This window comes from Planococcus citri, chromosome 5, assembly GCF_950023065.1.
Source record: "Planococcus citri chromosome 5, ihPlaCitr1.1, whole genome shotgun sequence".
Taxonomy (NCBI): domain Eukaryota; kingdom Metazoa; phylum Arthropoda; class Insecta; order Hemiptera; family Pseudococcidae; genus Planococcus; species Planococcus citri.
In genome coordinates this window covers 37,292,994-37,309,204 of record NC_088681.1, presented here as the reverse complement: position 1 = coordinate 37,309,204, position 16,211 = coordinate 37,292,994, and the positions used below count along the sequence as shown (strand labels likewise).

At 33.5% G+C, this 16,211-nt stretch overlaps 1 protein-coding gene across 1 annotated transcript in view; it reads left to right on the top strand.

Moving 5' to 3' along the window:
• Nucleotides 1-13,307, top strand: part of Teh1 (tipE homolog 1) — an 83,509-nt gene extending 70,202 nt beyond the window's left edge. Inside the window, exon 2 of the mRNA XM_065365601.1 lies at nucleotides 1,713-13,307. Within this exon, the coding sequence (XP_065221673.1) occupies nucleotides 1,713-1,809 (97 nt within the window). The 3' untranslated portion in view covers nucleotides 1,810-13,307. The remainder of the gene's footprint in view (nucleotides 1-1,712) is intronic.
• The last annotated feature ends 2,904 nt before the right edge of the window (nucleotides 13,308-16,211 follow it).

Here is a 16,211-nt window from a genome sequence, read left to right as displayed (position 1 = left end):
GTGGCCCTTAAAATATATTGATAGTAGAAATATCGTATTAAAAATATGATTCTTAAAGTTTCAGCTACATAATCGCATATTTTGAGATTTCGGGACATTTTTTTGAAAAAAATTGGGGGCTCTAAAAAATACAATTTTTCTCACTCATGTCGAAAGTGGGCCTCAAAATGTGTTGGTTGTTGGAATATGACCTGGGATGATGATTCATTAGAGTAAAAGATGCCCAATCGCATATTTCAAGATTTTGCGACTTTTATTGAAAAAAGATCAGGGGTTCTAAAAGTACAATTTTTCTCACTCATGTCGAAAATGGCCCCGAAATTCGTTGGTATACGTTGGAATATGACCTGAAAAGTATATAGATTTTCAGAGATGTAGCAGCCTTATCGCATATTTAGAGATTTTGGTACCTACATTTTTTTAAAGAGCCCCAAAAATGCACTTTTTAAAACTCATGTCAAAAAAATGGTTCTTAAAATGAGCTAGCAGTTGGAGTATGACCTAAAAAGTATAACATTCTCAGAAATGTAACTGCCTAATCGCGTGTTTCGAGATTTTGGGCCACTTTTTTGGATAATTTGGAGCCCCAAAAACATATTTTTTAATCCTCATGTTGAAAGTAGGACTCAAAATGTTTTGGTTGTTGAAATATGACCTGGAAACGTGATTCTTGGAGTTGAAGTTGCCTAATCACATATTTCAACATTTTGGGGCCCTTCAAAAAAAGGTCAGGGGTCCTTAAAATACACATTTTCTCACTCATGTCGAAAATTCCCCCCAATTATAATACACCTATAAAATAATAATATTACGAACTCCATAAAAATTTCTTTCCTCATTCTTCTTTTTCTCTAATTTTCCTCACAAATGACAAAATATTAACCAGGATATAGGTAAATATTACCATCCGGATAAAATATTAAAAACAAAAAATGAATTTTCAATTTCAATGGGTACAATTATGCTCCTCTCAACTTTCATATAATTAAATTCGCGAATGACGAATGAAAAGACAAAAAAGATAGGTACGTTACCATTCATTTCAAATTTCAATTATAGCGGAATTAGTCAATCGTCGAGTTGAATATTTCGATTAAGTGATAAATTTTTGCCAATAAGATTAACGAAACGGGTATACTATATAAGTTAGCGCTCGGGTATTTTTTATGAATTATTAAAATCAGTTACGGCGCTTCATTATAAGCTTTACCTACGAATACGACGAAAGAGAAAAAGAGCTAGAGATTCACGCGAGAGAGAAATTTAAGACAGATGCGGCAATAGTAAAGCAATTATCTATCGGTTTGTTGAATAAATCCTTTGAGAATTACGTCAAGCATCAATTAAAATCTTTTCGTCGACTAATAATTAGTATCGGATGCCCGCTCAAGTGAATTAATTCCGTCGGTAATTAAAATTTATAATTTCACTCAGAATCGAAAACCGAGTAGGTTGAAGCTTCTCTGTTCTATCTTCTCTTTTGGTACGAGACTTTACCCGTACTATTTACGTGTAGAAATGAAAATTGATATTCGCGTCTGAATATCTCATCGGTGGTGAGATTTTAAAAGCCCATCTTAAAATATGCGAGTTGCTTTTCGATGCTTTAGTTTAAGCATATTATTACGTAGCTAGTTGAAGTCTTTTGTGTAATATCATAGTCAAAGTTCTATGCTAATTCGAATTATGGTATTTTGATTTTTTTTTTGCAGTGATTGTTCGATAAGCACAAAGGTCGACAAAATGGCCGCGGCTGAAAGCGGACCGAGTAGTTCGCAGATGAAAGGCGAATGTAGCAGACCACTTTGACAAAACGAAGCCGACACACCTCAATCGCAATCCAGTTCTTTATAAGATGAACCAGACGGGAAATAATTTTTTAATAAAAAAAACGACACAGACGATGATCTCGTCGACCACGTGAGTGTGTGTAGTCGGCATAAAATGCCGCGTAATTAACGAAAATTGAAGCAAAAAAACGCGCGCATTTCAAAGGCTTAAAAGTTCATTGGCTTAACGCTTACTGAATTTTAAAATTTTTTTCCGTTCGGGATTAAACAGAAAAAAAAATGGAAAGCTGAAATGTTCAAAGTGCTAGTTACCATTTCAATTGTAACCGTAAAGCCAAGCTTTTTAAAATGTTAATTACGAGAGAAAAAAATTCGTTGTTGGAATGAATGAAAAAAAAAGGGTCTTAACACTTTTGATTCCCATTTCAGATAAATTTACAACTTTTACGTGACTGGCTCACCTTTTCCAACCAACGTTACCGAAATCAGAATTACCTATCCGCAAATGTAAACTTCTTTCTGGTGAGAATGAAGAATTGATTTTGATTTTTTATTTTCATTTTTGTTTTTCAATTTAATTTGAAAGTAAATTATACGATGTGATTGATGGAACACCTACCTAGTTAGACTAGGTGAAGAAATAGAAAATGTTTACGTATATTTATAACGCCCAAGGTGAGTCCATAATGAGCCTATAGATCATGACACACCGCGACTCTTGATTGTTTACAGATTTTTACAAATTTTACCTACCGAATTACCCAAGATTTGCCATATATTTTTATTGATGGTTTTGTATCATTTGAGTTTTTTTTATACATACTTATGTTTAACCGTTTAAGCGTATTTTGTAATTTTTATAATTTCCCCATTTTTTTGTTTTATAAATTTTTTAAATGTCGAAGCACAAACCATTTACACGCATTATTTTTTCCAACCGTACTGTTCTAAAAAAAACTGACTCTTTCAAAATCGTGCTTTTAACTTGCTTCTTAAGTTTTTTTTAAAAAAATTATTTAAAATAGGCCATACTGAGAGAACAAAACTTCGAACAAACCTCAACATTATATTGTACCATAATTGCTTTTCTGAAAATGATGAAGAAATAATACACAGCGCAGCTTTTGTTTGGCATAGATGTACTACCTTGGCGAAAGAAGAACGTTTTTTCGAAAAGTTATTATTATATCGTGTCCTGTCACTGCCATTTGTATAGAATAACACGAGGGAGGAGGAGGGGGCGATGAAGATATCAAAGAAAAGTATATACCTCGAGAAGTTTCGGAACAAAAAAATGAGTTTATCGGATACATAGTACATACATACAACATTTCTATCTAGATCTACGTGCTGGAGCGAAAAATTGTCACAAATGTCTTCTCTTTACTCCCCACTTATTTGATTTTTTCTTTCTTCGAATATCATATCAATTTGTAGGATCAAGGTTTTAAGAATAGGTACCTATACGTAAAAGTTCCCAAGATCTTTGTTTTTTCTCAATATCCCCCCCCCCCTTTTGGGTATATATAGCGGAAGTTATTTGATTGTATACTTGAAGATGGAAATGGATGCGGAATATATGTGAAATTTCCTGCAGTCCGATATTATATTCTGAATTCAGATGCAAATTGAATAATAATGAGGCTGAAAGATCGACAAAAATTACTATCCTTTGCGTCGGAGTATTTCGATAATGTAGGAAATTCTTCGATTTTATTATGTACAAGGAATTGAGTTCTCGTTGCAAAAGCGTGGGAAGAGTTTTTTCCTGCTTTTCTCTAAGGTTCCATTCGTTCAATTGTTATTACCTATAAAATAATTCAGGAAATAGGACTTCTTATTTCGATTCAAGTATTTTTGTCTCTCATCGAATTGCTAACATTGCTCGGCCGGGAAAAAGAGAAGAAATGGGTAGTGAAGGAAACTGGTGGATGATGACGTAGGCATCGTAGATACTTACATACAATAAAAGTTTAAGCTCTATAAAATTCAGGTAGGAGGAAAAGAGCCTCTTGAAATTCAAATTTAAAAAAATTTTCAACACAAATGTACCTAATACCCACGATTTAAGGAACAAACCATGAATTTTTGAAACTTCATATATTTCAGCACCTGAAATTTTGGCTGGTGCTATATTTTGGAGTCCTCTTTTGATTCCCCTTTTGTGCGGTTCAAATTTTTTTGTGTTGGTAGGAAAATTTCTCTTGTCAGAGAAAATTGATCGTATCTGCTTATCTTATCTGATCAGATCTAATCAGATTATAAATATCAATTTCCCCTGGGTTTATAAAATTTCGTCTGTCCTGCAGATTCAGATAAGCACAAACCTCTTGAGATCTTCCTAGAGGCAGTCAATTTTTAAAACTAATCAGATTCAATCGTTTTTTCTTGGTTCTCAATTTCTCATGTTTCGATCTACGAGTATTAATATCCAATTAATTGTTTGCTGAGGGGAAAGTATTGGATCATTTACAGTCTGGAAAGATCAAACGTACTCTGGGAATGTTCGGATCTGCAATTTAAACTCATTTTCCTACCTGATCACATCCGATGAAATCAAATCAACTCTGCTCAGATACAGTTAATTTCTTTATCTGATCAGCGCTTATATATTTTTTTTGCTGGGATACTATTGATTTCTATAACCAATTTAAAGTCTACTTCCAATAATTTTTAGATTCAATCTGACTAAAAATGATCAATGAGCAGTAGCCCGTAAAGAATAGGTACTTTTGACCCCAAGATATTGGCCAGAAAAGAAGGTTACCTATTTATTCAAAAAAATTTTAAACTACAAAAGATCTTTCAACTTCACATTTTTTTGCTTAAAAAATACCAAAAGTTAATTACTAATTTCCAAAACTTTCGGGGTAAGTATACCTACCTCATTTGATGCAATTAATACATTGATTTCACTTAATAAATCAAAAACCTCCTTAAGTTGGAAAAATTTAGGGGCACAGGACGCAGATCCCTTCCCATGGTTCGTTTCTGAAGTCATCGTTTTTCAATTTCTTGTTTCAGGTCTGAAAAAAAATATTCCAAAATGGAGGAAACATTTTTTTTTTAAATTTCAAGGACTTCCCTTTTTTCAATCTATTTTAAAACCCACATACCTCAAATCAGTGGCGCACCGAATAGAGCTCTCAAAATTGTATCCTCTCTCCCTTATAGGATCTTTCTCGTCCTGTTTTTTCTCAGGTTCGGATACTTGAATGCAAGTTGTGCAATTGATTTTTATCTTCTTATTCGATTTCGCAAAAATTAGTCAACCTTTTTGGGGGGAAAGGTGGGGGAAACAAAAAATTTGCCATGAGAAGAAAATATCAATATTTCCGAATAAAATTACAAGTTTATGAAGTGAAATAAAAGATGAAATCACAATTTTGCCAATTGATATAATTTGCATTGGAACTTTAAAAAAAAATTTTCTGTTTTGAATTTTATGGAAGTTTCAAAAATGTTTTTTTTTTTTTTTTTTTTTTTTTTTGGATTAGTAAAGAGATAGAAATTGATCCGAGCAAAGCGAGGGCAAAAGCTTTTAAAAATTTGCATTATCGAGAGGTAAAAAAATAATGTTTTTTAAAAATTTGTTCACTTTTTCATTTCAAAATTTTAGAATTTGAACGACGTGTTTTTAAAAATTTAAATTTTGAAAATGAAAAGTGAATAGGCCCGAGTAGAGTGAGAGCAAAAGCTGCTTTCAAGAAGCAGAAAAACATTGTTTTTTTTTCAGGTGAAAAGTGTGTTTTTTTGATTTGAAAATTTCTTAAAATTTGAATCTTGTAAATACGTAGATCTTTGAGATGGGACACCTTGTACACTTTCATCTTGAGCAAAATCACACAGACCACCTGAAAACTGACCCAATAATAATCCTCGCATCAAGTTGAACTTGAGATGATCGAGTTAGAAGGAGGAAGAACCTATAACAATCGAGTAAACATTCGGATAATTCGTAAACACAAAATCGATCGCCGTCGGGCTAAAGGAAGGTCGTAAAGTCGACACGATGGCTATGGCGTTTACAAGAGTGCTTGAAAACTTTGTATGTGTATGTATAGTGGTGATATGATACAAAGGTGCTACATGGTATAGGTACCTTTAGTAATAAGGGCAACAGGGACGCGGAGAAGTGGAAAAAAACACACCACGTCCTATATAAAAATTTAAAGAGATAATACTCTTACGCGTAGTCTATTTAAAGGGTAACGTAAATAATAAATAAATAAAAAATGAAAACCCTTTCCACAACGCGGAATCACAACATTCAACACATTTTCGCCGTTCCATCCAACCGCTGCTGTATAAATCGAATCGAGATTGAGCAAAAAATTCGCCGAGACATGTTGTCGCGTTACTCGGCTATTTTTGTCGAGACCGAAGCAGGAAATTTCCTATTCATCAATATCCTGGTCGTTTAACAGCGTTCGCAGCTTTCTCGCGCGCAACTTTTAAGAGATTACTTGGCATGGCAGGCCGAGGCGCAGTTTTATTAATGAAAGCATTATTCCCCATTCTGCCCGGATTAAATTTATTATACGCCGGCAAATGGCCAAAAACAAAGCAAAATTACTGTCTTTATGCACTTTAACGAGTTAAAAGTTCAACTATATCGAAAATTACCAACTTATTATCGATTTTACAACTGAAAATTAACGGCTCTCTTTCCCTCCATATCTGACTTTTGTTCACGATATAGCATAGCATAAGGCATGATAAAATTCCAGTAGGTTTATACGCAACGACCTACGGTTTGTTGCAATAACCTTTTTTTTTTTCTACGATGAGGAGTTTTAGAATACATTATAGATATGTAGTTCCTATACGAAAACAAAAGAAACTAAAAAAAAACTCTATATATTTTTATTTGCCATTATACGTACGTCGTCGTACCAAAGAAAAAGACAAAAAAGCTAGAGAAAGAAATTCCAATTCCGATGCTTATTTTTCAACTTGTAAAATTTCTACATTCATTCGTTTACATCGACGAGAGCTTTAGAACGTAGGTAGGTAAACAATTATAGAATTGGGAAAGTACATAGACTAAAATGGATATTTTCAACGTGAAAATTTTGCGTGATCGCACGCGAAAACTTCAAGCCTTCGTTAATTAGTAATCTCGAAATCGTGAATTTTACAACATTTCATGTCATAACGTCCAGTATAAGCTCAAAATATTTGAAGGGTAATTACCTACGGTAGTGCTCTTTTTTTTTACGTGGGTTAATTACTCGTTATCGTGTGGTTCAGCGAATTCCTAATTTGAAAAATGAGAAGTGAGGTTATTGTTCAGTAAGTACCTACCTACCTATGTTTTTACCGAATTTAATAACATTCGTGTGTGATGTGCAGCTTTCAAAAATATCGTGTTTAATGCGAAAGCAATTTTCTAAATGACTCTAAACATTATGATAGAGGTTACTGATTTGAAAGGAAAAACAAACAATGGAAAATCAATAATACATTTTCGAAGCATCAAGATGGAAAAAGTTGAGGTGAAATTGCATTATTTTTTTGATCTCAAGAATTCTTGGGAAAATACATTATTTAACTTGGCGGTATTACTGAATTTTTTCAAGCACATACTTTTGAAAAAAATACAAGTTTTGGCAATTCAAATTTAAATGACGTATAGGTACCTACCTAACGAACTAAGTACCTACTTACTTGTATTTCTCAACATAGGTACTTTCTTATTTTTGAATTTGAATGGTTATGAATTTAATAAAAATAATAATGGGAGACATTTTTTGATCACCTGAAATTTTTTTTCACAATTTAAGGTGTCGCCTCTTTTAAAGAAATGATTTTCCAAGCGAATTAAAAAAACTGAAAACAGTTAATGGAAAATTACAAAGATTGATCATGGAAATGAAAAAAAGCGGAACTGGTAATTTTGGCACACAAACAAGACACCAAAACTTTATTGACATAGACAAAAAACTGGATTTTTTGACAGTTTTGGCAGAAAAATACCTAATTTTTGATAACTGCCAAAAAAACACGCTGGGTAAGTTTAGTACATATTTTATTAGTAAATGTTGAAAAAAGAGGACTTTTCGGCAATTTTGGCAGAAATGAAGACTTTCTCACAATTTTGGCAAAAAATGAAACTTTCTGATAATTTTGAAAAACAAGACTGCGTTTATAACTCTGATCTAAACTTTGGAAATATCAGTCTGCAACCTCCAATAGATACATAAGAGCTGGTCAATGCATTAAACTAAACTCATCTTGTTTTAAATAAACTCCTGCTGATTTTCCAGCTACGATTATGCAGGTATAGTGGAACCTTGATAACTCGAAACTCTTCAACTCGAAAACCTCTATTAGCCAAACCAACCTCCATTCCCCTTGAAATCTCTGTAACATTCAATGTTAACTTTACTCGGATAAGTCGAAATTGATTACACAAACCAGTCATAACTCGAAGCTAAAATTTTGTCAAAAATAGCGAGAAAGCCTGTATAAGTTGTACGTTGTTGAGCATTTACCTCTATAACTCGAATATTTTTCAATTCATACTTCTATCTTTTATGCACTTACATATCTCATTATTTGTAACTCCAAGCTAAACTTTTGCTGAAAATAGTGAGAAAGCCTCTATAAGTCATACGTTGTCTAGTGTTTACCTCTATAACTCGAATATTTCAATTCATACGCACTTACATATCTCTCAATTCATTCATTTCGTAAGACCTCTATAACTTGAACCCTCTCAAAATCTTACCTGCATTACTCGAAACTACATAATTATCTTAAAAACCTCTATAAGCCAAATGAGTGACCATTCCCCTTGGATTTTGAGTTATCAAGATTCCACTGTACTCGTCGACCATATATAATGGACGAATAATTCAACGGTGAAAAAATGACAAAATGTGACGGCTAGATTTTGGATGCAGAATCCTGGAAACATTCTGCTCATGCGCCAAACATGACGCTTACGGTGCTGGTGGAGAGAGAGACGGTTTACTGGTTGAACATGGGTTGAACCAGGGAACCCTCTGACGACTGTACTTGATACAATTGAGTAAAGGTTGGAAATTGTTATCAATATCCTGGCTTAAGATTGCATTACTGGTACCACTAAAATTAAAGGCATACAGATGATTACATTCTTTTTTTCAAAACTGGTGGAACAATATCATCAATGTTGTTATCCACGCCTTCTTCAGTGGATGATGCTGGAGAAAAGTCAATTTCTTCAGATTGTTTACTTTCTTCTTCTTTATTTAATGTATGTAGGTACAGAAGTATCGCAATTATCCCCACTGTAAGGATCTGACAAGCTTTTGGTTTACAACCTTGGGTTTGCTTTGGTAAGGAGGAATTGAACTGACACCACCAACAAAAGTACCAACAGCTACATTAGCTTCTCTAGTACAAATTGAGCACACATTCTAATAAAACAGAAAACAAGGCACGTTACAGTACAAATTGTGTTCAATAGGTATGCACACATACACACGTAAAACACATGCTGATAAGATGACTTAGAAGATGTTAACTCAACCACGATCAAGGTAAAACGAAATTGTGTGAACAAAATTTCCTTCCATTTAATGTTTTTTCATGATAATTTTGGCACAAAATGGAACTTTTTCGAGCAATTTTGACTAAAAATTCCACATTTTCAAACAGGACAGGACTTATATACATTTTAAGCAGAAATGGAACTTTTTGACAATTTTGGCAAGAAACTGAGACTTTTTAATACAATTTCAAGGAATATATAATTTTTTGTGACAATTCTGGCAGAGTGTTGGAATTTTTGACTTGAAGTGCACCTAGATTAAAAAAAGAATTTTTCTCATTTTTGTCAAAAAAATGAAAACAAGTTTCATATTCTGCAGTTTTGTAAAAATACAGGAATGCCTAGCCTAAGTAAAATGGGTGTAAAGTATCCTCATCAAGGAAAGTTTTGAATCATGGCTATGTTTTTTTACTCAATTTAACTCTATGGTACCTAGTTAGAAACGTTCCAGATTCAAAAGAAGTAAATAGGTATCAGAAATTCATTTTAGAAATTTTTTGATAAAAATAGTTTTAAGCAATTAATTAAGGTGCACTGGGGGAAGTTGGAATTCGGGGTAAGTTAGAAAACTTGCTCTAGCGCCTAGAGGTTTATATCTGGTGAAGTGCCACTAAAGGTGACTTGAGGGTACTACCACTACTTCATCACGGCATAAAAATTTTCGCGATTCAGTTTCATTTTAGATGTCTTTGGTTCAATTGTATTTTGTTGTTGTTTTGAACTTATTTTGAATTTGGTCTAAAATACAGACTTTCTATTTCTTAGTTTGTCGCATATAGCGGACGAACCGTGCGTCCTAGTAAAAATCTGATGAGAGTGATCTCAAAGAGAATTAAATTCTCTACAATTTTGTTTCTATGCAATTTTTCTAGGACGCTCAGTTTGTGATCTACGCCTCTGCAAAGTTAGCCTTTTCTGACTTCCCCCAATTGGGGTAAGTCAGGACAGTTTATATTTTATTCCACTGAGCGAAAACTACTGGGTCAATCGCGCTCAAATTTTTACCATAGGTTAAGAACCCTTATGGGAACCTACATAATAAATTTGATCCATATTGGTTCATTAGAAGGGGAGTAACAGCTGGTCAAAGTTGAAATTGCGAAAAATCATTCTGACTTGCCCCGGTGCACCTTACACCTTTTACAGCACGAACACGCTGTAAAAGGTGTAATTAATTGCTTATAAAATGTGCGAAAAAGGAGCTAACCACTACATTCAAAAAATAGTTTTGGTAACTAATTCATCGATTTTGTTCTCCAATTTGAGTTTTTAAAAGTTTGACATTAATGTTAGAAAGTCGACAATTTTTTTTCCAAGTTTTTCAAAGTTAATCTCACACCAATTGATCGATTTTCTACCAAGTTCTTCAAAGCCATAAATTAATTATTGTAATTCATCAATTCCCCCTCCACAATTTCTTGGAAATTAGACTTGATTTCTAGAAGTCTAGATAGTTACCTGCTTCAATTTGAATAGACGTTTCAGAAATGATGTTTTTTTTTCAAAATTTTTAAAACTTTGCACTTGAAAAAATTAAAAAAAAAAACATTTGTTCATTTTTGGCTATTTTTCTCAATTCTTTGAGATTGGCAGTAACGACCGAAAAATCGGTGCAACTGCCTTCCGAAATATTTCCCAAGTTTCAGGAATGACATCTCTCATTGATTTTGCCAAATTAATGCGAAATATTTGCGAAGAAAAAATTTCCAAAACGCAAATTGATCTAAAAAGAAGCGATTTGCAAATTTTTAACCACTCAGTAGGACCCTAAAAGTGATCTTGCGGTAGCATAGATCGATGCAGAATCTCAAATACTTTCATTTGGAACTGAACTATTTTTCCCATAACAGGTTGGGTAACGACAGGGGCGAAAAACCCACAATTTTTTTCGAAAATGCTCTCTCTTTGAGAGCCTATTATTTCCCTTCAGGAGCATTTCCGGAGCTACAATTTTTTCTGAGTAACTTCCAACTCAAAATGAAAGTCTCGTCTGAATTTGATGAAAATCCGCCGACTTTTTTTTCGCAATCCATCCTATGTATGTACTTACACCTGCATATTCAGAGAGCAAAGTGCTTGTATGTACATCGTTTCATATGTGTTTATTTGGATAGAAACTACACACCCTGCCATATACTAACTGAATTTCAATATAATATCGTGTGCTACGTCGAGAATTTTATCGTACATATATCGACGTATAGGTACACAATATATACAACACATAAGAACAATCAGGCTCGAAGAAACCCATTTCTGAACATCTTACGTGTATAATAAGGACTGTCGAAATTTCCGTTCTTGTTCACGTTAGGTACATTGATAAGGGAAAATCTAAAAGAGCCAGGATGTAGAGGAAAAGAGACGACGAGATAAAAGCGATGCCGAAATATTGAAATATCTACAAGCCGCCGGTAACACACAATCGATACCATTATGCATGTTCTACTTTTTCGTACTTTATTGAAATTTAAGTAACCGCGAAACGTTTTTTTCTTCTTTTTTCTGAAAACTTTGTCCTAGTTTTATTCTCGGTATGGTTTTCTTTTTTGCCTTTTTCTGCTCCTTTTTGGTTGAAAAAAAAAAGAAAAACGAGATTTCTTTCTACTCAAAGCCTCGGTTTAAATTTCATTTGACGAAGCCGCTAGGTATACAGCGAAATTAACCCCTCGAAAGCTCATTGGCGCGACACACAAGGTCGTCCAAATATTTCAGCTCAGTGAGAAAAATTTTTACAGCATCTTTAGGTTGAATTTTGGCGCTGAAACGTTTGTCGTGTTTTTTAATTTCGAAGAAAGCGCCGGCGAAATTTAGGTATTATTTTCAATTAAACGCCGAGTCGGTCGGAGTTCTTGGCTTAAAAAGTTTCCTATGCTCGAGGTATTTACAATTTTACGACATTTATCGCGGTTCGGTGTGAAAATAATTTTTCTCAAGGTATTTTCACCGACGGATTTCTTCAAGTTGTTTTGAAAAAACGCCCATTTTAACCCAAACGCCAGGTTTTAATTTTGTATTTACCTGTCTACCTTTTTTTTTTTTTAAAAAAATCTTTTTCGTCCTTGGTACGGGGTATTTATTTTTTTTGTTTCGCTTCTAGAAGCTTTAATTGTACAAAGGCGTACGTTCGAAGCTCAAATTTTTAAGTATTATACCGAGGTTGGTGCTACCTTTGATAATAAGTATTAAGATTGCGCGTTAAAATTTTTTTCATGTTTGTTGCGATCACGATTGATTTTGTTTGATCTGTGATTTTTTAAAAATTTGAGCATTTCCATGGACCACATACGTTAGTAGCTTTGGTTAGAGCTCAGCCATATATGTGTATTATAAACAATTGTAAAATGCTACATGATGTGATTATTTTGTCGACAAAATGTTACCTTGCATTGTATTTTTAGCGAATGATATTTTTATATCTGCGATTTCGCCTTCATACTAATTAATACTCGTTTCTAAAAATAAATCGACGAAAGCCTAAATAAAATATAATTACATTAATATACCTACCTATCTGATCTCAACGCGGTATTATGCATGAGAAGTACCTACATATTAAGATCACAAGTGTAAAATGATCAAATCTCAATACGGTATGAGGCAGGTACCCTTTAATATTTCACCAAGCTGGCGAAAACATCACGTGTTATTTTTTTTTGTTTTTAAAATCATAAGTGATAAATTTGCATCATGATTTGCAAATATATCACGTTTAAAATTTTCACCCATTTAATATTTTTTTCCAAATTTTTCCTAAATTTGTTAGAAATTAATTTTTTAACGAATAAATATTTGTATGTTAGCAATAACGTTGTTGTATTCATATCTCTATTTTAAGGATACTTTTTAGGTTTGTTGTTTAGTATTTTTTTTGTGTGCGTGTGTTTTTTTTTCGTTTTGTTTTTGTATTTTATTATTATAAATACCGATAAATTACCTAGTGAAAGTATTGTATCAATAAAATGTTTTTTTTCTCATGTGTGAATTTTTTCCTTGAACAAAGTGAGCGAAATTTGAGTTGTCATGCAGTAATTTTTTCAGTGCTTTAAATAAGTTTCAGGGAAAATTAAAAAAAAAACAAGATTCGCGTGACATTTTTTTGAATTACCTGTGATATGTTTCAAATTAAAAAAAAAATGAAATAAAATAATACCCCGGATCATTTTTTATGATATCACAAAATTTTGGACATACGTACATATATGTATCTGTAAGTAGGTACAGTGCGTAAGTATTTGACTATACCTGATAGTCCAAGAGCGATACCACTGCAATTGGGCTGAAATAACTGAGACCATCCCCAGCTTTCAGTTATTTCGGCCCAATCGCAGTGGTATAGCTCTTGGACTATGAATTTTAATATAAAATCATCATAGCACAGCAAATTGCCTATTTTTCTGCCTCATCTTCTATGTCATTGGGTAAGTAAGTTCTTTTTATTTTTAGTACCTATTTAAAAATATCTCACCTATGTGATTTTGTGGACATTTTTAAAATAAAAAAAAAAAAACAGAATTGCACAGAATATTTTTTTTCAATGTTTTTTTTTTATTTTCCAAAAATGTCAACAACAAAGATATTTTTATGAACAGCAGACAATTTTTTGTAGGTACGAGGCCAAAAAGAGAGAACACCTAGAAACCAAATTTCATTTTTAGGTTTTAAAAAATTCAATTTGGGTTTATTTTTTATGAAAAACTTGAAAGCTAAAGCTGAGGTCTGAGGTATAAAAATGAAATTTGGTTTCGAGTAGTTCTGAAACCCCCACCATGAGTTCTGAATTTTTCAATATTTTTTTCGATTGAGGCATAACTTTTTGAAATTTGTTTCCAAGTTTCAAATCCAATAGGTATCTTACCCAGCGATTATTGACCCTCAAAGTCAATTGGATGGTGCGTTTCAGCTTTTCAGGAGTCTCCGGAGTATTTTTGAATGTATTTAGAATTTGAAGTGGCAGAATCATTTCAGAGATTTGTTGTCTAAATCGATCGAAAGAGTTACAAAGACCGCAAATCCGAGTCCATATAGCTGCAGAATTTCATTTTACCCAATTTTACAACAATTTTCCAAAAACTAAAAAATCCAAAAATCTGCAGACATTTTTTTAAAAATTTGAACGTGCAGAAATTGGTGTTGGAAACTCTTTTGGAAATCGATAAAAAAAAAGGCCACAAAGAAGATGCATCTGAGTTTATGGGAAATACATACAAAAAACCACCGAAAATTCCAGAATAATCCGAAACCATCATCTACTGATTTTTGCAGGGGTAAAAAATAAAGCATCAGCTACAAACTAAATAATTTTAGCTCTCTATGCACCTCACGTCTTTCTTATTTTGAGTGTTTTTTTAATGATGAAAATGGGTCTAACATTAATTTGAAATGAAGCTCAACATCTGAAAAGTGAGCCTCACATCAAAACCTCCAACTTTCATCACGTTTCGAACTATTTTCTACAGATATCAGCGATTTCATAATTTTTTTGAAATTACGATTTCCAACTTATAAGAAAATATGAAATTTCAAACCATCACTTCAGATTTACGAATCACTTGTCGTATTCGATTTGGAATGCCGAACTAATGATGGGGATACATTTTCAACCGCAGAAATTGATTACGACACCTTCAGGAGCGATTTTAATTTGCTGGAAAAAATACAACTCTTATTGGTGGCTCTAGATTAACTCAAAAATGATAGTAATCGACTTGAGAAATCGAATGGAGGGAGGGGGGAATTTGAACAATGTGTTACAAAAATTGAGTTTTTTTTTAATTTGAGATTTTTAACTTGTATGAAATAGGTACCTACACTTTTCAACCATCCATCTTGGATTTCTGTGATTTACTTAGGTACCACTATCGATTTCGAATGTCGAACCTATGACAAGGATGAAATGTACAGCTTCTGAAGTTGAGTACAACGCCGTCTAGAAGAATTTCAAGTTGTTGGAGAAAAATCAACTTTTACATGGAGGTTACAGATTGGCTCGAAGTGGTGGTAATCGATCTAGATGGTTGACTTCATAACATGAACAGCGTGATTTTAAGATTTATATCTAATATTCACTCCCCTTGTAAACACTGATTCATCCATAGTCTTTTCCTGCAATTTTTAAAGATCCGCCAAAAATCAAAAAATTGATTGTGGCAACTCAAAATTTAATTCTGAGATCTAAGTGATATGCTCTTTTAGCGAGCAAAATTGCAGCTCAATCAGAGTTGAATGACTTGGGTATTCACAAGTAGAAAACACGGAAAAAAAAGAAATATTCTGTCAAAAAATTAACTCGACGGTATTTAGTTGAAATAATTTCTAGTGATGAGGCATTTTATTTTTTTCCGTTATCTAAAACCAAAAAAATATCGATAGTTGAAATAGCGCGATTCTTCCTTTGGAAACGCTTAATTTTTTTTTAAGGTCAAGAATGAAAATTGTTGTGAAATTTTGGCTGAAAACCCTACGTACAGTATCTCATCCACGATGATGTTATTCAGCCTATTTTATACGCTCAAAACCGATGCAATTTTTATTCAAAACAAGAAGTAAAATACGACGAAGAGAACCAACGCTGTGGTAAATCCACGCGCACCCCCGTCTTCTTCAGTTGGTGAAAACTCGAAAATTTTCTCATTGAAGAGCCCCTCCCTCCCCCTTGTCCTGACCGGTCGAGGAAGCCGGGCTTGTTGAAAAAGTGCGGAAAACTTGAATGAATCCGCAATGAGGTGCGTGTTGGGAAGTATCGGCGCCCATGGGGCTTACGTAAGGGCTCGCGGGTATGGGACTCGATCAATTTATTCAAGGCCATCGCCAAGATTCTTTTATTCAGTGTGCCACAGGGTGTGTAGGGTATATGTGTACGTGTAATCCGTCAACTACAT